This window comes from Panthera leo, chromosome B3, assembly GCF_018350215.1.
Source record: "Panthera leo isolate Ple1 chromosome B3, P.leo_Ple1_pat1.1, whole genome shotgun sequence".
Taxonomy (NCBI): domain Eukaryota; kingdom Metazoa; phylum Chordata; class Mammalia; order Carnivora; family Felidae; genus Panthera; species Panthera leo.
Window position 1 is genome coordinate 47,773,875 of NC_056684.1, and position 22,128 is coordinate 47,796,002.

Below are 22,128 nucleotides of genomic sequence, written 5' to 3' on the forward strand. Positions count from 1 at the left end.
TGTTTCTGAAAAATATAACCTTGTAACACACTCTACTATAGACTACTTATTTTGTAGATTTCAGGAAAGTATTGAATCTCAAATATGACTCAATAGCTCCTACAGTCTGAAAACCAGGTTTGTTGTTTGAATATATGTGATTGTCCACATTTCTAATTAGGGACACTATTCCATATATATCATTTTGGTGCATTATAATTTTTCCCATTGTTTGAGATCACTCCAATGGTAAAATTGCAGTTAAGGTCAGCGGTTTTATCTATCAAAATGATACTACGGTACACATCACTTGTAATAAGATATGTATTTTGAGTTTTTTTCTGATAGTGTTGATGGATTTACTCTGAACTATCCTTTTCTCCATTTATCTTTAAATTCAAAACCAGCCTGTTTTAGAAGGAACTTAGCCCTATAAAAGTCCTTAGAAATAGCCTGACTTACCTAGTGTTCAGCTCTTAAATATTATGTGTGTCATAAGGAATATCTAGAAACATATAGAGAAAACCCTTCTCATTTCCCTCTTTTCACTGTGGTTTCATTTCAACTGTATTTATTCTGAGTGGTTGACTACAGAGGATCATGTAGTATTAAGGACCTAATGTATTTGTCCTAAATTCGCTTATGGATGCAACCTTAACTCCTAAATCACAAGTTATGTCATTGTTTTGGGGCCCATTTTATTCAGTATTTTTTCCCCTTTCTTTTAGATCTAAAATAGATCTATTTTAGATTTTTTTCTTGGTGTTTTTTTTCTTAAAGGTTTCAGAACTGATAGATGAAAAGCATAAATGCAATTGAAGGAAATGTTATAGGCCTGTTTTGGAACAGCTTCTCATGTGATTCAGAACATTTTACCAGTGATTTAACATTTCGATGTGGCAGAAGAAGAGATGGATGTTACCTTAGAAATGGAATAGAGTTGTGTTTATAGAGTTTCAAACTCTTTAATGTTGTTATTAATTTACTAAGTAACACATTTAAGAAGAGTTTAAGTCAGCTGGTTTATATTATAAATGAATTACCTGGGTGGCTTGTTGAAAAATAAAGATTTCTGGGCCCTGTATCTAGACATTGTGGTTTATGGATCTGAAGTGGGCCCAGGAATTAGCATTTTGACAAGTACTCCTGGTTTTTCTAATGTAGGTCTTCTTTGGACTGACCTTTGAGAAAAACTGCCCTGGAGAAATTCTACAACTGAAAATGATGTACAATAAATGAATTAGTTAAATCTTGTTGGGGAAAAAAAAAGCTCATGTATGAAAGTATTCCACTTTAGAACCAGTTTATGTGACATCTTGAGTTTACTCATGAGGAACTAAATTTCCCCTTCAAAAATTTAAGCATTCTAGATTTCAGGGTGTTACTACTGCTGCTTTTTTTTTTTAACTCATACATTTTCTAGCATCTTGAGTCTGGGCAATGGCAAATTAGTTGTACTCAATTTTTAGTTCTAACTAGATATTATGAAATTTCATATATCACTTGATAATGAAACATCTACATTATGGCATATAACCTACATTTCCTATCTATACTCTATCTTGACATGAGTGTGAAATCAGTAAGGTTTGTTTTTTTATTTATTTAATTTATTTATTTAAGAGTGGGCGAATGTGCAGTGGTTGAGGGAGAATGTCAGAGGAGGGGAGAGAGAGAGAGAGAATGAATCTTAAGCATACTCCATGTCCAGCATGGATCCTGAAGTGGGGCTCAATCCCACAACCCTGAGATCGTGACCTGAGCTGAATCAAAAGTCAGACACTCAGCCAACCAGGCACCCTGAATAAGTTTTAGTTTCAGTTAAGCATTTAAGTTATTATTCAGTATTTATATCCAAAAAGATAAATTGCAAGGAAAAAAATTATTAGGTCAGTAACCAAGTTCTCATTTTAAAGTTTTTCTTTAAAAATTTTTTGTTGTTGTTTATTAAGATAATAGGTATTTATTGTTATTAGAATGTGAGTATGTACCACAAACTTTTGGTGAATATTTTCCCAGATATTTACCAAGCATAGTTTTAACATGGTCTGGCCTTGTTGTAAACTTACAGTTGTTTTTTGATGTCCAATCTTTTTTAAGTGTTAAATAAGACTTATGTTTTTTCTCTTTCAGTACTGTTGTCCAGACATGATAAATAACTTTTTAGGACTGGCTAAAACAGAATTTTCAAGTACAGCAAATAAAAATAAGACTGTTGATTCAGAGAAAGGAAAATTGATCATGTTAGTTAATGACTTTTATTATGGAAAACATGAAGGAGATGTTCAGGAAGAACAGAAGACTCACACAACCTTTAAATGCTTCAGTTGCTTGAAAATTCTTAAAAATAATATTAGGTATGTAAATACTTATTTTTATTTGTGTTTGAAAATTGGAATGCTAAAGATACAAATGTTGTATCTTTATCTTGTATTTCTCTGTGCCATTCTAGATAAGTAATTTTAATACTTTCTACTAAAGAACAAAGGCAGATTGTCCTGTTTGAAAAACTTGTTCTTTCTTGTAATTCAGAGTTGACTCCTGGATCCACTTAGTTGTATCTTTTTAAGATAACTTAAGAAAGGACAAACTTTATTTCAAATAAGGGAAAATTAACATTTCCCTTATATTATCAGGGTTTTAGGAATTTTCATGAGATTATTTTCATTCTTAGCTGCTTTTGAATTTTATTTTTCTTCACTTTACAAGAAGTACCACTTCAGTATGTTTTGTCTAGTTTGACCTCTTCCATATTAATCTTATTTAATGCTCAGATCTTTCAATTCATATTTGTAATTTTTGGAACATTTACCTTGCAGGAAAAGTGATCTTCTTTAGAGAAATACCAGTTCTAGGAAACATGTTGTCTCTGATTTCAAAATTTAACCTCTTCAAAAATTACAAATTTAATTTCCAGTGTAATTTTGAAGATTTAGACATGTATGCTTTAAATTTTATGACCTTTACTTTGTAATCTTTGTGTTACATGGAATATTAGTAGTTGTCATCCTATTAATGAGTACATAACAAGAACAAAGTAACAAGACCTATTGATTGGTATTTTCATTGGTTATGTAGCTTGACATTTATATTAGGTAAGGTTGTTTCTTCATTTTGTTACAAAAATTTTCAGACATTCAACAAAGTTTTAAAAATTTTACTGCAGATATTTGTATACTTACCACCTTGATTCTACCATTAACATTTTACTGTACTTTATTATACATCTATTTGATATCATATATCAAACTATTTTTTTTTCACACATTTCCAAGTAAGTTGCAGACATCACTGGTGTGTGTGTTTATACAAGCATACCTATGTATGCCTTTTTATGTTTACCCTTGATAACTATTATTTGTAAATAGCATTCTTAGGTACCAATAGGTTACTTCTGGACCTAGTATTTATTTCATTTTCCTGTGAGTTCTTACGTCAAAAAGAAGGATATGGAAAAACCCTGAAATATATTGTGATATACTCCTATAACAGTTATTAAAGCTTTGTTTATGGTGGTGCTTTATAGTTTCCAAATTCTTTCATGTATGTTATTTCATATGAGTTTTCACTTTTCTTTATCTCCTTTTATTAAACTTTAACAGCCATCAATAGTTAATGGTCCTAGTAGTTTAACAGAAGGGATATTGTATTTTTTTAAAAAATTTTTTTAAATGTTTATTTATTTTTGAGAGCTGAGAGAGACAGAGCATGAGGAGGGGGAGGGGCAGAGAGAGAGAGGGAGACACAGAATCTGAAGCAGGCTCCAGGCTCTGAGCTGTCAGTACAGAGCCTGACGTGGGGCTGGAACCCACGATCTGTGAGATCATGACCTGAGCCGAAGTCAGTTGCTTAACTGATGGAGCCACCCAGGGGCCGTGAGATATTGTACTTTTTGATATAACACTGAAACAATATTACAGTATAATTCTGTCACCGATTTCCATATTATTACCCCTTTAATAGTAAAATACACCAGAAAAATCATGTTAATAAATGTGGTGCATGCATACAAATATGTTTCACTGACTTAGTTCCTTGTTATACTTAAGTATTACATATATGATATTAAGTTATTTCAGCAACAGCTTTTGCCTTTCCTTTGAGATTAGCCCACTTAATATTAAACATACGAAAATTAACAATTCCTTTTTTTGTTATTTTTTTCAGAAGAGTAGTTATACATTTTAGAGTACCAGATTATTTAGGAATTTTAAGCAAACAGCACTTATAACATCCAGGAATTGAGCATTTTTTAAAATACTAATTGTTGAGTAAATGTAACCTTAATGGTTAATACTTCATAACCAAAGGAGTTAGATGTGTTAAATAATATTTTAACAGTAAAAATTGGGAAGACAAATTGATGTTTATAGAGAATGGTAAGAAATTGATAGCTATAGATTTTTTTTCTCTGCCTCATCAACATGCTGTGGTGTGGTATTTTTCTTTTGTTTCCTACAGTGAATGTCACCAAAAACGGTTAGGTTTATTTTATTCTGTGAACATCTTGCAAGAAGTTTGTTTTTCTGTTTCCCTCATTTCCATAGTTTGGTTTGAGAGCATGAGTTCCTGATGGGGGCTCATATAATAATTGAGAGAAAGCTTGATAGTTAAAAGATTATTTTATATAGATACACTTGAATTGCTTAAAGTTGTGAGGTGAAAATTTAATGGCTTATGACCATATCTCTCTATATAAATATTCCAAGACTAGTATTTTCTATAGGTGTTTGTAGATCTGGTGTTAAAACCAAAGGAGGACAAAAAGATACTTCAGAGTTTGCCATAACCTGTTTAAGAGTAGTATTGTGGAGGTGTGAAAAAGAGATAAACGTTATAGCCTTCATGGTGACTGCTATCCAGATTAATAACATTATCATTTACTTTCTAGATTCTTTCCTTTACAGGCTCAAAGTGAGTAATTGTTAATAGTTGACCCAGACTAAAAATTGTTACAACTTTACTTTCAAATTCAGTAAAAAGCTTCAGTAAGCTCTTTTAAATAGGTGTTCCCAGTTTTATTGCACTCTTTGCTGTTGAAGGTCATAGTTCCTGCTCATAAGAAGCCTTTTAGGGAAGCTGAAATAGCAGAATGTAAAACTGAAAAATGGACGTTGCCTACAAAGGGCACAGTCTGCAAGTTAAAATGAACGGTCTGTGCTAACAGTAAACCGGTATCATTAAATAAAACAAAAGGTTCTCGTAATTGTAGGCATTAAAATTGCTATTACATGCATTTAGAAACCAAGACACAAGTAAAAATACCAGTAATTTGTCTTTTAAACAGTTGGAATCTATTGTATATCTTCACAACCTTAAAAGATTTCTCTCATGACTATAGCTGCTTTTGGTGGTAGGGTTTCCTTCCTTTCAAGTATTTTATTTCCTTCCTTTCAAGTAAATAAATTTTATTTAAAAATGTAAATAGTATTTGTGTATGGAAAAAAAGACTGCTTTTTTATCTTTAAAAAAACATTTTAATCTGAAATGATTAAGAATTAGAGCAAATTATTGAGATTTCATATTAATTACATTGATGAATTCTTTTAAAACAAAGATGAAAAGATGTTTATTTAGCCACTTAATGAAAGTGATTATTTAAAATACACAGTTTTCTAGAAGACTTTAAGGCTTTTGAGATTTTTTTTTGAGTAATGTATTTGTATTTTTAAGATTTAGATTCAGATACTTATTTTTTACATTTGTGTTTTTAAATCTGAATTTTTGCACCTGTTGACAATCATTTATAGGTTTATGAACCACATGAAACACCACTTGGAACTTGAGAAGCAGAGCAGTGAGAGCTGGGAAAACCACACCACCTGCCAGCATTGCTACCGTCAGTTTCCCACACCATTTCAACTGCAGTGTCACATTGAAAGCACACATACACCTCATGAATTTTCTAGTAAGTTACAGTATTGGATATTATCAATTTTGACAATGTAACTCTGAGAAAACCTTAAGAAGCTTGTTAGGAAAATAAGACTAAGAAAAAGACTTTGGAATTTGGGGGCAAAATTGAAAAAGTTTTAACTGTTAAAACTAGTTACTAAAATTAAAATCCCTCTTGTAAATAATTCATTAAGGTAAATAACCTGTGCATTATATGTGGGGGACTAAATTAAAAAACTCAGATCATAGTTTTAAAATATGAAAATAATGAAAAAAACAACTACAGTCATAGTTAAAGTCACAGATCTCGGAGCTAGATAGCTTGAGTTCAAATCCCAGGTCTGCCTTTTAATACAACTATGTGATGTTAGGCAACTTAGTATTTGAATAATGAGAATAATAGAAATACCTGTTTCATAATGCTGTTATGAGAATTATATGAGCTAATGTAAGTAAAGTACTTAGAACTGTGTTTGGCACACCAATAAAAACTATATAGCTGCTGTCTGTCACTACCACCAATACTATTGTTATTATTGATATAGATATATAAAATGAATTTTATTCATATATATTTGTGTTTGCCTGGTAACGATACTTTTTTCTGAGGTATAATTGACATAGAGTTTCAGTTATACAACATAATGATTTGCTGTTTGTGTGTGTGTGTGCATCTTAAAATGGTGTAATGTCTTTTCCCCCCCACTTTTAGCCATTTGCAAAATCTGTGAATTATCATTTGAAACAGAGCATATTCTTTTACAACATATGAAGGACAATCATAAGCCCGGTGAAATGCCATATATTTGTCAGGTATACATGTATTTTATTGTGTACTTAGTGTTTGGTTTGTTTGTTTTCTATTGTTTTGATTATAAGATTTAAACCTCTTGGGCCAGGGGTCAGCAAATTTTTTTTTTGTAAAGCACCAGGTGATAAATATTCAGGCTTTCAGGGTCATATAATCTCTGTTGTAACTAATCAACTCTGTTATTGTAGCACAAAGGCAGCCACAGACAATAAGTAAATGAATGTGATCTGGCTGTGTTTATTTAAACTTTATCTATGGACACTGGAATCTCAATTTCATATAATTTTTATGGATCATGAAATAAAATTGGTTACTAAAATTAAAATTCCTTTTGTAAACTATTTATTAATTTAAAAACCTTTGGTATAACTTATGCATTGTATGTGGGGATCAGTAGAGAGTTGAAATTGGCCCACAGGCCATTTTTACCCACTCCCGATTGGACAAAGAAAAGCCCTGTGGCTAACAGACAAATGTAGAGACTTAGCTTACTATATAGGGAAGAATGTAGGCATACAAGGGAAACATGAAATGCTTCTACTTACAGAGAACTCTACCAAATGCTTTGGGATTAGTAATTTTTTCAGAATTTGAGGAAATAGAAAAAGAAGATAAAAATATATTGCCAATGTCATAGCCTGGAAGCCATGTATAATCTAAAGGAAAGTGCTGTTTTATGTAGCAGAAAAAAACTTTGTAGGACAGGAGGTGTTAAAGCTTGAAAATTCAAGTCAAGATGGGGATGATAATTAAAAAGAGCTGATAAAAATAAGGGAATCTAGTTATGTTTTGGGAGCTATCCCTAAACTTTGAAAGATAACTTTTCTCTCTCAAAGATTATCTTTCACTGCTTGTATTAAATGGGATTCTAATAGCACCTTATGTTCTTCTAAACAAATGACCTATCATTGTTACTTTGTAATTGATACTTTGCATATCATTATACATTTTCAAGTTAAACTAAACCTTCTTTATTTGTAGGTTTGCAATTATAGATCATCATCATTTTCTGATGTGGAAACTCATTTTAGAACATCCCATGAAAACACTAAGAACTTGCTATGTCCATTTTGCCTCAAAGTTATTAAAATTGCAACACCCTACATGCATCATTATATGAAGCATCAGGTGAGATTTACCAGTTCTTATTTGTTCATGTTATTTTAGCAAAAAGATAGGTTATTACTGAGAACATTGGTTAGATTTGTTCTACAGGAAAGCAAGGTTATTTCAAATGACATGATTAATTTTGATTTATGCTGAGTTACTTGTGAATCTTTCACTTCTTTTCCTTGCTTCCTTTCTGGTGATGTTGTAGCTCATAAGTGAAAATTCTGAAAGATAGCTGGAAATCAGAAACCTAGGATTGAAGGAAAAAAAGGAGAGATGAGTGGAGTATTCAAACGATTGGATATTTCAGAGCCCAAGAGTGGATATAGGAATGATTTTGAAGGTAGTTATCAGGTGTGGGAATGATTTTGAAAGTGGTTTCTTAGAACTGAGAAAACATTGAGGACTCATAATCTTGTTTTCCATTTTCTCTTCCAACCTATTTCCACTTTTTAGCCCCCTTATTATGAGAATACATGTTGTTATCATTGACCAGAAGTGGTGTTTTATAGCTGCCACTGATAAAGGAAACAGTAATGACACTGCTTGGTACATGAACTCTACCAAAGAACTGTATTTAGGCCATCACTTGTTTTATGGATGACTTATGTTAGTTCTGCTATGTAATTTTTGGGACCCAATATTAGCACTTATACCCTTCTCTTGAATTCTGGTGTTAATACTTACTGGTTCTTTTCCTGAAGCAATTAAACCACCCTTTGTTTGGGTTGAAAACCTTTATGTAACACTGATCCTGTTCTTAAGTGCTTGAAAGAGCAACAACAGTGCCTTTGCCAAAATGAGAAGTCACTGGGCTTACTGAATCTGATCATGCAATCAAGTTTTGCCACCTCCCTAATCAGCTCATTACATTTTCTTATTATTGATGAAGTTGGCACGCTGATTGGTGCTCACTTTGCTTTCAGTTCTAGTCATGAGACAATCATGAAATCATCTTGTGGTTTTTAACTGGGAAAGATCATAAAAGTAGAATTTCCAAGTGAATTTTTTTTTTCATTTTCATTTAAATTCCAGTTAGTTAACATACAGTGTAATATTAGTATCAAATTTAGAATTTAGTGATTCAACACTTACATACAACACCTGGTGCTCATCACAGGTGCCCTCCTTAATCCCCATCACCTGTCAAACCCATCCCCCCCATCCACACCTCACCTCTTAGAACATTGGTTACCTCTGATAACCATCAGTTTGTTCTCTATAGTTAGGAGTCTGTTTCTTGCTTTGCCTTCCCTTTTTTCCCCCTATGTTCAGTTGTTTTCTTTCTTAAATTCCACATCTGAGTGAAATAATATTTGTCTTTCTCTGTCTTATTTTGCTTAGCATAATACTCTCTAGCTCCATCCATATCATTGCAAATGGCAAGATTTCATTCTTTTTTATGGCTGAGTAACATTCCATTGAGAGTGAGTGTGTGTGTGTGTGTGTACCACATCTTCTTTATCCAATTGAATTTAGTATCACCTATGTTGTGACTGGGATGATACTCCTCTTGGAGAAGTTTTGGCAAGATCTTTCTATTCTAGGTTTCCTCAGCAGTGTTCCAGCAGGTGTTAATAGATGTTTCCCCCCACATTGTTACTGGCAAATAAATTTGGTAAATGCCCAGATTTACAATATTAAACAGTTTGATTGTCTGTTTTTTAAAATAGGACTTCTCAGAAATTTTTATATGACAGTGAACTTTGTGAATTTCCGAGCAAGGGGTATAGTATGCATTAGTCCCCAAACTTTTTTGGCCACTAACCCCTTTATTTGCATAATACCTATTAACATTTTTTTGAAGAATAGAATTTTGGAAACACCATTTTTGGTACTCTTTATTTCGCCTTTGGCCTTTAATTTTGAATGGGAGAATGAGATATAAAACAGTAGTGCTATTTCATTATGGGAGTTTTAACATAATTTTCCCCACATGCTTTCCTAAGCTCCAGAGTGAGATGTAGATGTGGGAAGAATGATAATTATGAAAGAGATGTGTGGGGCCACTATGTGGGCTATGTGATTTATAAGGTTTTTATAAACTGAGTTTTATGTCTTAACTTGCTGTTGGTACCCGGTTTTCTTTGGTTTATATGGAATACTCAGGAGGCAGGCAGTCATCAGTAAAGAGGGGAGAAATCTATTAATAAGGATCATCAACATCCTTGAAGGTATTTACAGTTTGTTTAATTATTTACAAAGGCTAGGACACCACAGTTGAGCAGGACTATAAACTTGTAATTGAGGTGACGTTATTAGTGTGATATTAGACAATAAGAATTGTTGACTCTGGCTCATTTTATTGTCTTCGAAGACTTTGGTTGTGACTTTTTTTTAAGTAGTTTTGTTATTAAGTCTCGGGATTTTAGAGCTAAGAATCCAGTTTGTATGACTTAAGAAACAATATAAGTGATTTTGGATGTGTTAAATATGCTCATTAGATCTTTAATAAAAATGTTAAGCAGTTAACATATGCCACATGCCATCACTTACCTTATGGCAGCAGCAGGTGCTTTACAAACATTATCACATTTAATCCTCACAATCACATATGTATATTATTATTTCTAACTTATAGATGAGGAAACAAAGTTTTACAGAAAGTAACTTGCTCAGTGCCTTATTACCTAATAAAAAGCAGAATTAAAATTTGACTTCAGAGCCCAGGCTTTTACTACTTTATCACAGAGCCAGATTTCACATTGGCATTAGATCTAAGGGTAGAAATCACATATAGTCAGAATCACTCTTATATCCTTTAAGCTTCTCAAACAATGTCGTATGTGTATCAAAAAGTTCAACACCAATAATTAGTTCTCTATCCTTGGAATAGATCACCATTTTTTTGATTGAACATGATGTTACTGAAAAATGCACTGTTTTCTTTATCACTCTTATCACATTGAAATGCATGCATACACAAGAAACACATGCAAGACTTGTGTCCAACTAAGGGAATAGTAGATTAATGTATTCTATCTCATGATTCTGGACAAATGTTCATTGAATGGAATGGCAGACGTTTTGAACTAGTTAAATTGTACTTCTCATATGTACTTTCTCTGTCAGTCTCTTGCTTTCCGCCTCACTATCCATTTACTTAACAAATATTTACTGAGTGCCTTACTATGTGCCAGGAGCTGTTTTGGTTATTATATAGCAGTGAAGAAAACAAAGTCTAAGCTCTCTGGAATTTGAATTATAGTGGAGAAAGATAAATATATGTGTTTATGTTTGAATGTATATGCATGCTAGCTGGTGATAGTACTGTGGAAGGAAAATGTGGAAGATGGAGAGTGCCAGAGAGGTGTTGGGAGTGGAGGAATGGTTGCTGTTATGTATATATTGTGGTGAAACGCGAGCCTCTCTGAACGAAATAAAAGAATAAGCCACGTAGAAGTCTGGGAGAGGAAACATACAGTGAAGTGAATGCATACATGGGACACTCAAAAAACAGCAGAGGACAGTTGTTGCTAGAGCAGAGTAAACTAAAAAGAGGAAGAGAAGTAAGAGGTAAGAGTGTAGCAGTAGAATGCAGGCTAGTTTATGTAGAGCCTTGTAAACCAGAAATAGGACTTGGGAAAGCCATGGGAGCATTTTAGCATGTGAAGAAAGATCTACCATGTTTTAAGATCATTGGCAGCTAGGGGGAGAATAGACCATACGGAGGAAAGAACATGACAGGAAGGTAGGAGATTATTATAGTAGTCCAGGTGAGTGGTTTGGTAGCAATGGTTAGAGGTAATGAGGGGTGGAAAGATTATGAAAGGTTTTGAAGGTAGAGCTGACAGGTTTTATTAGTGTGTTAGTTATAAGATGTGTGAGTGAGTTACTGATTTTTTGTCCTACCCAGCTATAAGAGTATAATTTTCATACATTGTCATAGGGGAAAGAGTGAGAAAAGAACAGATGTTGGGGGGGGGGGCAAGGAGTTAGGGAGAAAAATCCAGAATTCAACTTTGTCCATGTTGATTTGAGATACATATTAGCTATCAGGTAGTGGTGTCTAGTAGATGGCTGGATAGATAGTATTTAAAGCCTTGAAACTGGATGAGGTAACCTGGGCAGTGATTACAGATAGGGAAAAGATTTCTGGGAATTGGATTCTGGACAAGTAACTTTCTGTCCTTTTGTCTTGGTATCTGTTTCTTGGCCAAGTTTTCTCTTTTTCCTCCTCCTCTTCCTTCAGCACATATAAATGAATTTTCAAAAATTGCCTGTATCTATGATATAATCCAATTCACCACATTTCTAAAATAGTCTTAAGAAGCAGCTAGAACAGTAATACAAACACATTATATTTATACGTTACTTTGAATTTTGTAAAGAGCTTTGATTTATGAAATCCCTGCCGTGTGCTAGTAATTGTGCCGGGGACTTCTTAGTATATTACCTTGTTTGAATTTTATAAATGAGTGAGTGTATTAAAATGGAAATAGTGATATATCTGGCAGATCATAGCTTTTGAGAAAACATTCTTTTATATTTATGTATTCTTAAAGTTTGTGTATATATACACACACACACATATATCATTTCTAAATTAATGAGAGCATATAGGTAAGATTGTAGTTGATATATAGTAGAAAGAACACTGGATCAGCAGTCTGGCAACGTCAGTAACTAGTTATGGGAAAGTGATTTGGATTTTTTTGGGTCCTGTTTTCCAGCTGTAGAATAGTAACAGGATTGAGTTTCAAGAGGGACTTACTCAAGAGATCTCAATCAGTAAGTAGATGGAGAGTAGTAGTTCTGGTTTATGCCTCTACATCAATACTGTGCAATGTCAATGTGGCTATTCAAGTTAAGATTAATTAGATGAAATTAAAAATTCAGTTGCACTTGGCACATTTCAGGTGCTCGATAACCATATGTTGTAGTGGCTACCATCCTGGTCAGTGTAGCTATACAACATTCTCATCAGTGCAGAAAGTTATATTAGACTGCTTTATATAACCATTTCTATAGTGACCTTCTCTGAAATCTCTGGTTAAGTATTTGACTTTATTTTACCAACTTGTCAACTAACTGGAAATAGCAAAAATTAAAAAGAATTTACCTTATTCTAAGGCAAAAATATGGTATGGCTCCTTTTAACCATATCATGTGTCTAAATACTATAAAATTGTAATTTGAAGAGCTTTCACACCACTGTTGAGAGAACTTTCATTAGAACCTACTGATAGATCTTTTATGTTCAATGTCTATATAGTAATAGACATTTTTGGAACATAAATACTAATACAAAGTGCTTTTAAAAATGAAATAAAATTTTGCTGTTTATATGGGAGATGTAAAATACTACTTTTAGAATTATTTAGGTATCATTAAAATTGAATCAGAGCAGTTTCAGGACATAGCATTTGTGGTTGTAAAAATTATTTTTCCTCCCTTTTTCTGTTTTTTTTTTTAAACAGAAAAAAGGAATACATCGTTGTACAAAATGCAGACTGCAGTTTTTGACGTGCAAAGAGAAAATGGATCACAAGACTCAGCATCATAGAACATTTATAAAACCTAAACAACTAGAAGGATTGCCTCCTGGAACAAAAGTGAGTTTAAATGTGTTGTATTTTTAACATTTTGTATGATAATAGAAATTAACTCCTGCCTCCTTTTACCTATTGAATGTAATACTTAAAAATGATTTCTGATTTTTGTTAAGACTTTAAGTTTTATCATTCTTATATCTAGAAAAGAAACCTTCTGACTATTGTTTTATGGTCAGTGGTGTGTGCTGTGCTAGAGTGATATTCCTTTTCAAAAAATGCAACTAGATTAACTGTTCCCTGGGTCAGTGGGTTGTGTCAATATCATACAGGCTATTTCTGAGCTATTCCAGTTGGCAGTGTATATTTCACTTTTATCTACTTAACTATAAGATGCTTGAGATCGGGAGTCATGTTTTATCTTTGTGTCCTCAGCATCTGGCATAGTGCATCGAATGCCATAGGTTCTCATATGTTTATTGAAGTTGTTGTTACTGAGTCTCCTCAGAGAAGCAAGTTCTGCTGCTGGATAGCATTATGTTTTAAATGAGCAAACAACATGTCTGACTGCATACTGATGATTGTAATTTACTTTTCCCTTTTTGCCTTATATACCTCTGTTTTCTCTGACTTCTTTATATACAGTCAGCTCTTGAATATTTGCTCCAGTGGAGGGAAACAGAGGCATGGATAATCCAAAGTGAAATAATCCCCAAAACATTTATATTTGGCTTTGGGTACTTACCTTTGAATGTGGGTATGTCTGTTATTTGAATTAACTAAAACAATATAAAGCCATGCTCTGAAGACCTAGAGCAAGAGAAGCTATCCAGCATCCCTACAATCCATTCATTCCATGCTGGGACTAGACATGCAGAACACTAATGTAAGCAGTGCAGTCCTCTCTCATATTTTCCCTTATTAATAATAATAGTAATAATATTAATAATGATACTAAATGTTTTTATAGCACCTTAGAATTAGGCTTTTGATATGCTTTTTCATACATTGTTATTTAATCCATACAGCAATACAGTGAGGAAGACAAGGTAGTTATTGCCCTATATCATAGATAAAGAAGAGGATAAGTTACTTACTTAAGGTCACATGGCTAGGAAGGCATGGTATGAAATTTAACCTCAGGTCTTTTGATTCCTAGTCCAGTGCTTTTGTGTGATACCAAAATACATGTATCTCATAGGACTTCCTCCAATACATGGGAGAAGTATAGTCAAATGATTAACAAGAATGTTGGTAGGCGATTGTTTTTCATTTTCAGTCAACAAATATAATTTCAGGATACTAAGTGATAAGCTTTATATTAGTTTCCTTTAAGGAAATTCTTAATATAATTAAATTTTCCATATAGTATAATGAATTAATGTAACGTCTCCCTAACCATCGTATACAGAAATCCTGCCTAATGAGCCCCTGAAAAGAGGAGGTGATGTTTACTGTAGATCTGTTTGTTGTATAGTTGTTGAGGGATAATACAGGACTTTCTAGAATGATTTTCAGACTTTGAGATTTAAATTTTGATGTCTATGTTTATGAATTATTTTAGTTATAGGAGAGCATAAAAATAGCTATGTAATGTGTTCTTTTTTAATAGTCTTATAATTTGCATTAACTCCTAATTATGCATTAATAACTGTTAACATAACTGATATCAATACAAAAAAATGTAGTACTGCAAGTGAATGAATATCAAGTTTAATTTAATTGGTATGAAAATCTAGAATAAATGGAAGACTTAATCTAATTTTAGTTTATACTTGCCCTTTCCAAATACTTGATGTTTAACTTTTTATTACACAGTGATATTTTAATGTTAATGCCATGATTAATTTTCTAAAGCAAATATTATCTCCATTTTTGTAGGTTACTATTCGAGCTTCAGTTGGACCTCTTCAGTCAGGATCTTCAACTACATCTTCCATTAGTGCAAGCACTTCTACTCTTCAGCTCTCACCTCCAAGGACTAAAAATATAACTGCTAAAATTCCCACAAAATCTAACACAACCAAACCTAATACAACTAAACCCAATACAAGTAAACCTAATGCAAGTAAGCCTAATGGAAGTAAATCTAAATATAAATCAAAAATCTCTAATATACAAAAGAAACAAAGCACATTGGCTAGTAGCAATAAAAAAAGTAAAGTCAATACAGCATTGAGGAACTTAAGGTAATCTTTTATTCCTCATATATAGTTCTAATTTAATCTTAAGTATAAAAACTTTAATATAAATTTACCTTATTACACATATCTCTTATACATTTATATGCTATCACTATGACATAAAGGCCAAGAAAATAATAAAAAGGTATTTTTTTACAACTATTGAACAGTACTTGAATTACTATTTTTTTTTATAATATTCACTTATTATACTGGTATTATATGTTGTGCTTATATCTTGTGATGTTTGTATTGCTTAATTTGATCCCTTTTATGCCAGTGAAAAATATTGACTTATGTTAAATTGTTTACACTTAATTACAGCTGTTGTTCCATAACAAATTTTTCAAATTACAACTCTCTGTTTACGTGTTAATTTAAACACACTGGCCTCTATTAACAGAATATTAATAAGGCCCTCCCTTATTATTTTTATTTTAAAATATATATCATTTTCTTTATATCTCCATAAGGTATCGTCGGGGAGTTCACAAGTGCATTGAGTGTTGTTCCGAAATAAAAGATTTTGCAAACCACTTTCCTACGTATGTCCATTGTAGTTTTTGCAGATACAACACTAGCTGTAGCAAAGCCTATGTAAATCATATGATGAGGTAAGATGAGTTAAACATCTGTAATTACCAATTACAATTATAGTTCAGCAAGTTCGTTGTAAAACAGTTATCCTTTTAGAAGCCAATTTTTCTCTTCGAACCTAAACATCTAGCAATAGGGAACTTTTAGGATAATGCCCCATATACTATTTTCCCAGCATAGTAACTCAAAATTACTGGAACTAAAATTTTATGAATGGTTAGACTAATGAAATAAGGATAGGTTTGTTAGGGAAATGATTTCTCTATGGGTATTTTTTTTTTCCTATAGAATTTAAAAAAATGGTCACTTTCAAATATAAAAGGTCAAATGTTTTAAATGTATTTACCAAACAAATTTACAAAACATGTACTCTCATGAATATTACTCTTTTTAAAGCAATCACTTTAAGAGACTCCAGGATGATGTTAGGAGCCTTATTGATTCTTATTTCTCTCTCTCTCCTTGTCTGTAATCCATTGTCTTAGCAGTTCATCTATCCATCAACCATCTTCTTGTATTCATTTAGTGAAATGAGACGTTATTCCAGTCACGAGGCCACTGTTGGAACTCCTTTTTATTGATTCATTCAACTTAGGCTTTTGAGTACCCAATATTTACTCTATGCAGAGAAAGTATTCACAGCTCACATTGCTTTCATTTTTGTCTCATTAATAGGGGCATCCCTTAGAATGGATTTCTATTTTTTTAAGAATAGTCAAAAATTGTTTTGATATAGAGCAGTTAGCTTGATTATTCAAAGTGAAGTTGTTCCATTTTTTTTTTTTTAAGTTAGAATTGAAGTATAACTAATAAAAGTGATTTTCTTACAGATCATAAAATATCCTCTATGTTACTTTCTGGTCATTTATCAGCCACTCTTTTCAAGGATTCATCCACCTTTCTTGATGGTTTTAGCACCTGTCTCCCACTTCCCCCCCGCCCCACCCCCTTTGATGATTAATTAGCTTGACCTCATGGGACCTGGACTTCTTCATGGCCAGTGCTTCACATCAGCTTTTAAGTTCTTGTACCCCCTTTCTTACATCATTCATCATAGCCACTGTTCATTTCTTTCCAGTTCCCGTTACCCTGTGACTTTAAGGAGCTTTGACTCGTTTTTTCATTCTAACAGCACCTATTTAACTTTATAGTCCATTTCACTCGCAGGATCATCTGTTTGATTGCTGCTTTGTTTTTGTTTTAAAATCCTTTATATTTTTAGTCATCTCACTTGGCATAAAGGCCAACATGAGACTCGGACATTTTACTCTCCTGAAGTTTATGCTCAGTTCTGGACTACTCACCAGCATTTGATTCAATCAAGTTTGACTTTGTAGGCTTTAACTTTGGGTCCTATCTTTTTATTTTAAATTTTTCTTTCTTTCTTTCTTTCTTTCTTTCTTTCTTTCTTTCTTTCTTTCTTTCTTTCCTTCTTTCTTTGTTAAATTTTTAATGTTTATTTATCTTTGAGAGAGAGAGAGATTGGGAAGGGCAGAGAGAGAGGGAGACACAAAATCCGAAGCAGGCTCCAGGCTCTGAGCTGTCAGCACAGAGCCCGATGTGGGGCTTGAACTCACGAACCGCAAAATCATGACCTGAGCTGAAGTCGAATGCTCAACCAACTGAGCCACTCAGGTGCCCCATGTCTCTCTCTCTTTCAATACTTCTTTATTTTTATCTACAATTTTTATTTAAACTTTTTATGTATTCTAAAGATTTTATTTTAGTCTCTTAGTTCTTAACCTGGCCTACTAGTAAGTACTCAGTTGGAAGTCATCCTTTTAACTAATCTTTAAAAACCTCAAATTTTTTTCTTGTTACTTTTATCTAGTCATTGATCTCAGAAATCAGATATGTTCCACTTCTCCAGACTTCTAATTCTTCCACAGTCTTGTTCAGTTAACTTGCAACTTCATCTCTTCTCTCTCCCAGATTTCTTTTGCTTATAAACATTTTCAGGTACTTTTTTTTTTTTTTTTTTGGATGGAAATTTGTCCCTACTGCTTTCTATCCTTATTTTTTGTCTTCCTCTTACCATGAATATTTGTAAGAAGTGTTTACTAGCGTATTTATGATTCATTTCTCTACCTTTTAACTCATCCCACCGTACCAACTGACACTGACACTTTAAAAGATTATTTGTCTTTATTTATCACCATGTTTATTTACTTTTTCACTCGTACTACTCCATGACTTCTTTAGAGTATTTGACGTCATCATTCACTTTTGAAAGTATTCTCTTCAGCTTCTGTTAAATTATTACCACTATCTTTCTTCTTCCTTTTTGGCTACTCCTCTATTTCATTGTCTTGTCTTCCTTTAACTCATCTTCTTTACATTTGCTTTCTTGGTAACTTAACCACTGTCACTTTTACCTTTCAACTCTAAATCTTCCAATTTTAATCCTTAGTCTTCCTGAGGTCCAACTCTATGTTTCTAATTATTTTATATGTATTTTTACCTTTGACTCACTAGCATCTCAAAAGAACACAAATGATCCAACCTTTATCATCTGTCCAGAATTCACATGACTACCACTCAAATACTCTTTCAGGATATCATTTTGATTGGCCACTGTGCTCATCATGATTTTTGAGACTCCCTTTTTTGCATTCTGCCACTTTGCCGACCAGCTACTACAATGGTCCACACCTATGTTCCATTTACTCTAAACCAGGCCCAGGCATCCTTTTCCTCGGTATACCTCTGTGTGGAATGTCTCTTCTTCCTGTGACAAATAAATACATGGTTTCCCAAATGGGGCTTTAATTCTGCCCAAAACTTCTAGGGGGCCAAATTCGAAAATATTTTCTGTTTTTTTTTTTAATTGTATTTAAATCCAAGTTAGTTAACGTGTAGTGTAATAATGATTTCAGGAGTAGAATTTAGTGATTCATCTCTTACATATAACACCCAGTGCTCATCCCAACAAGTGCCCTCCTCAATACCCATCACCCATTTAATCCATTCCCCAACCCATCATCCCTCCAACAACTTTCAGTTTGTTCTCTGTATGTAAGTCTCCTATGGTTTGCTTCCCTCTCTGTTTTTATCTTATTTTTCCTTCCTTTGCCCTATGTTTATCTATTTTGTTTCTTTAAATTCCACATGTGAGTGAAATCATAGGATATTTGTCTTTCTCTGACTGACTTACTTCCCTTAGCATAATATACTATAGTTCCACATTGTCACAAATGGCAAGATTTCATTCTTTTGGATCACCATATACCACATCTTCTTTTTTTTTTTTTTTTTAATTTTTAAATTGTTTTTTTAATTTATTTTTTGAGAGAGAGAGCAAGCTGGGGAGGGGCAGAGAGAGAGAGAGGGAGACACAGAATTTGAAGCAGACTACAAGCTGTCAGCACAGAGCCTGATGCGGGGCTTGAACCCACGAACTGTGAGATCATGACCTGAGTCAAAGTTGGACGCCCAACCGACTGAGCCACCCAGGTGCCCCATATACCACATTTTATTCCATTCATCAGTCAATGGACATTTGGGCTCTTTCCATAATTTGACTATTGTTAATAGTGCTGCTATAAATATTGGGGTGCATGTGCCCCTTCAAATCAGCATTTTTGTATCCTCTGGATAAATACCTACTAGCAAAATTGCTGGGTCATAGGATAGCTCTGTTTTTAATTTTTTGAGGAACTTCCATACTGTTTTCTAGGGTGACTGCACCAATTTGCACCAATTCCCACCAACAGTACAAAAGCGTTCCCCTTTCTCTACATCCTTGCTGACATCTTTATTTCCTGAGTTGTTCATTTAACCATTCTGACAGGTGTGAGGTGGTATCTCATTGTGGTTTTGATTTGTATTTCCCTGATGAAGAGTGATGTTGAGCATCTTTTCATGTGTCTGTTTGCCCGGTGGAAGTCTTCTTTAGAGAAGTATCTGTTCATTTTTTTGCCCATTTCTTCACTGGATTATTTGTTTTTTAGATGTTGAGTTTGAGAAGTTCTTTATAGATTTTGGATACTAACCCTTTATCCAATATGTCATTTGCAATTATTCTCTCCCATTTTGTTGGTTGTCTTTTAGTTTTGTTGATTGTTTTTTATGCTGTGCAGAAGCTTGTTGTTTTGATGAGGTCCCAATAGTTCATTTTTGCTTTTGTTTCCCTTGCCTCCAGAGACATGTCTAGTAAGAAGTTGCTGTGACTAAGGTCAAAGAGGTTGCTGCCTGTTTTCTCCTGAAGGATTTTGATGGTTTCCTGTCTCACATTTTGGTCTTTCATCCATTTTGAGTTTATTTTTGTTTATGGTGTAAGAAAGTGGCCCATATTCATTCTTCTACATGTCTCTGTCCAGTTTTCCCAACACCATTTGCTGACGTGACTGTCTTTTTTCCATTGGATGTTCTTCTCTGCTTTGTCAAAGATTAGTTGGCCATACATTTGTGGGTCCATTCCTGGGTTCTCTGTTCTATTCCATTGATCTATGTGTCTGTTTTTGTTCTAATACCTTTCTGTCTTGATGATTATAGTTTTGTAATATGGCTTGAAGTTCAGAATTGGGATGCCTCCAGCTTTGGTTTTCTTTTTCAACATTACTTTGGCTATTTTGCGTTTTCTGGTTCCATACAAATTTATAATTGTTTGTTCTAACTCTGTGAAGAATGATGGTGTTATTTTGATAGGGAATGCACTGAATGTGTAGATTGCTTTGGGTACTATAGACATCTTAACAGTATTTGTTCTTCCAGTCCGTGAGCATGGAATGTTTTTCCATTTCTTTGTATCTTCTTCAGTTTCTTTCATAAGCTTTGTATAGTTTTCAGCATACAGATCTTTTACTTCTTTGGCTAGGTTTACTCCTAGGTATTTTATGGTTTTTGGTGCAGTTGTAAATTGGATTGATTCCTTGATTTCTCTTTCTGCTGTTTCATTATTGGTGTATAGAAATGCAACCAATTTCTGTATGTTGATTTTATAACCTGCGACTTTGCTGAATTCATGTATCAGTACTAGCAGTTTTTTGGTGGAGTCTTTGAGGTTTTCCATGTAGAATATCATGTCATCTGCAAAGAGTGAAAGTTTGACTTCTTCCTTGCCGATTTGGATGCCTTCTTTTTCTTTTTGTTGTCTGATTGCTTAGGCTAGGACTTCCAGCACTATGTTGAACAAAGTGGTGAGAGTAGACATCCCTGTCATGTTCCTGACCTTAGGGAGAAAGCTCTGGTTTTTCCACATTGAGGATGGTATTAGTGGTGGGTCTTTCATATATGGCCTTTATATACCTACTTTCTATTTTTTCTGTTTTTCTATTTCTGGTTTTTATCATGAAAGGATGCTGTATTTTGTCAAGTGCTTTTTTCTGTATCCAGAGCGTCATGTGGTTCTTATCCTTTCTTTCATTAATGTGATGCATCACTGTGTTTTATTTGTGAATATTGAACCACCCCTGCAGCCCAGGAATAAATCCGACTTGATTATGGCTACTAATTCTTTTAAATTGTGGTTGCATTCGGTTTACTAGTATCTTGCTGAGAATTTTTGTATCTGTGTTCATCAGGGAAATTGGTCTGTAATTCTCCTTTTTAGTGGGGTCTTTGGTTTGGAATCAAGGTAATGCTGGCCTCATAGAATGCGTTTGGAAGTTTTCTTTCCGTATCTATTTTTGTAGCAGCTTCAAAAGAATAGCTATTAACTCTCTTTTAAGTGTTTGGTAGAATTCCCCTGGGAAGCCATGTGGCCCAGGACTCTTGTTTATTGGGAGATTTTTGATTACGGATTCAATTTCTTTAGTGGTTATGGGTCTGTTCAAATATTGTACTTTTTCCTGTTTCAGTTTTGGTATTTTATATTTTTCTAGGAGTTTGTCCATTTCTTTGAGATTGCCCAATTTGTTGACATATAATTGCTCTTAATATTCTCTTATTATTGTTTGTATTTTTGCGGTGTTGGTTGTGTGTTATGTTCTGTTTTGTTAAACCAAGCATCATTCCACCCTTCCCTCTTCCATTTGTCATAGGCTTCCTACCTGTCCTATAAACCTCTAAATCCATTCTCTTCCAAAACATTGCCAATTAGCCCAACTCCCTCATACCCATT

At 33.5% G+C, this 22,128-nt stretch overlaps 1 protein-coding gene across 4 annotated transcripts in view; it reads left to right on the top strand.

Annotated features, from left to right (window-relative positions):
• ZNF280D (zinc finger protein 280D) overlaps positions 1 to 22,128 on the top strand; it is a 139,957-nt gene that overhangs the window by 61,025 nt on the left and 56,804 nt on the right. For all 4 annotated transcript variants that reach the window (XM_042941934.1, XM_042941935.1, XM_042941936.1 and 1 more), the window contains exons 10-16: positions 2,113 to 2,336; positions 5,730 to 5,887; positions 6,587 to 6,687; positions 7,667 to 7,813; positions 13,216 to 13,350; positions 15,169 to 15,476; positions 15,944 to 16,084. In XM_042941934.1, the coding sequence (XP_042797868.1) occupies positions 2,113 to 2,336; positions 5,730 to 5,887; positions 6,587 to 6,687; positions 7,667 to 7,813; positions 13,216 to 13,350; positions 15,169 to 15,476; positions 15,944 to 16,084 (1,214 nt within the window). The remainder of the gene's footprint in view (positions 1 to 2,112; positions 2,337 to 5,729; positions 5,888 to 6,586; positions 6,688 to 7,666; positions 7,814 to 13,215; positions 13,351 to 15,168; positions 15,477 to 15,943; positions 16,085 to 22,128) is intronic.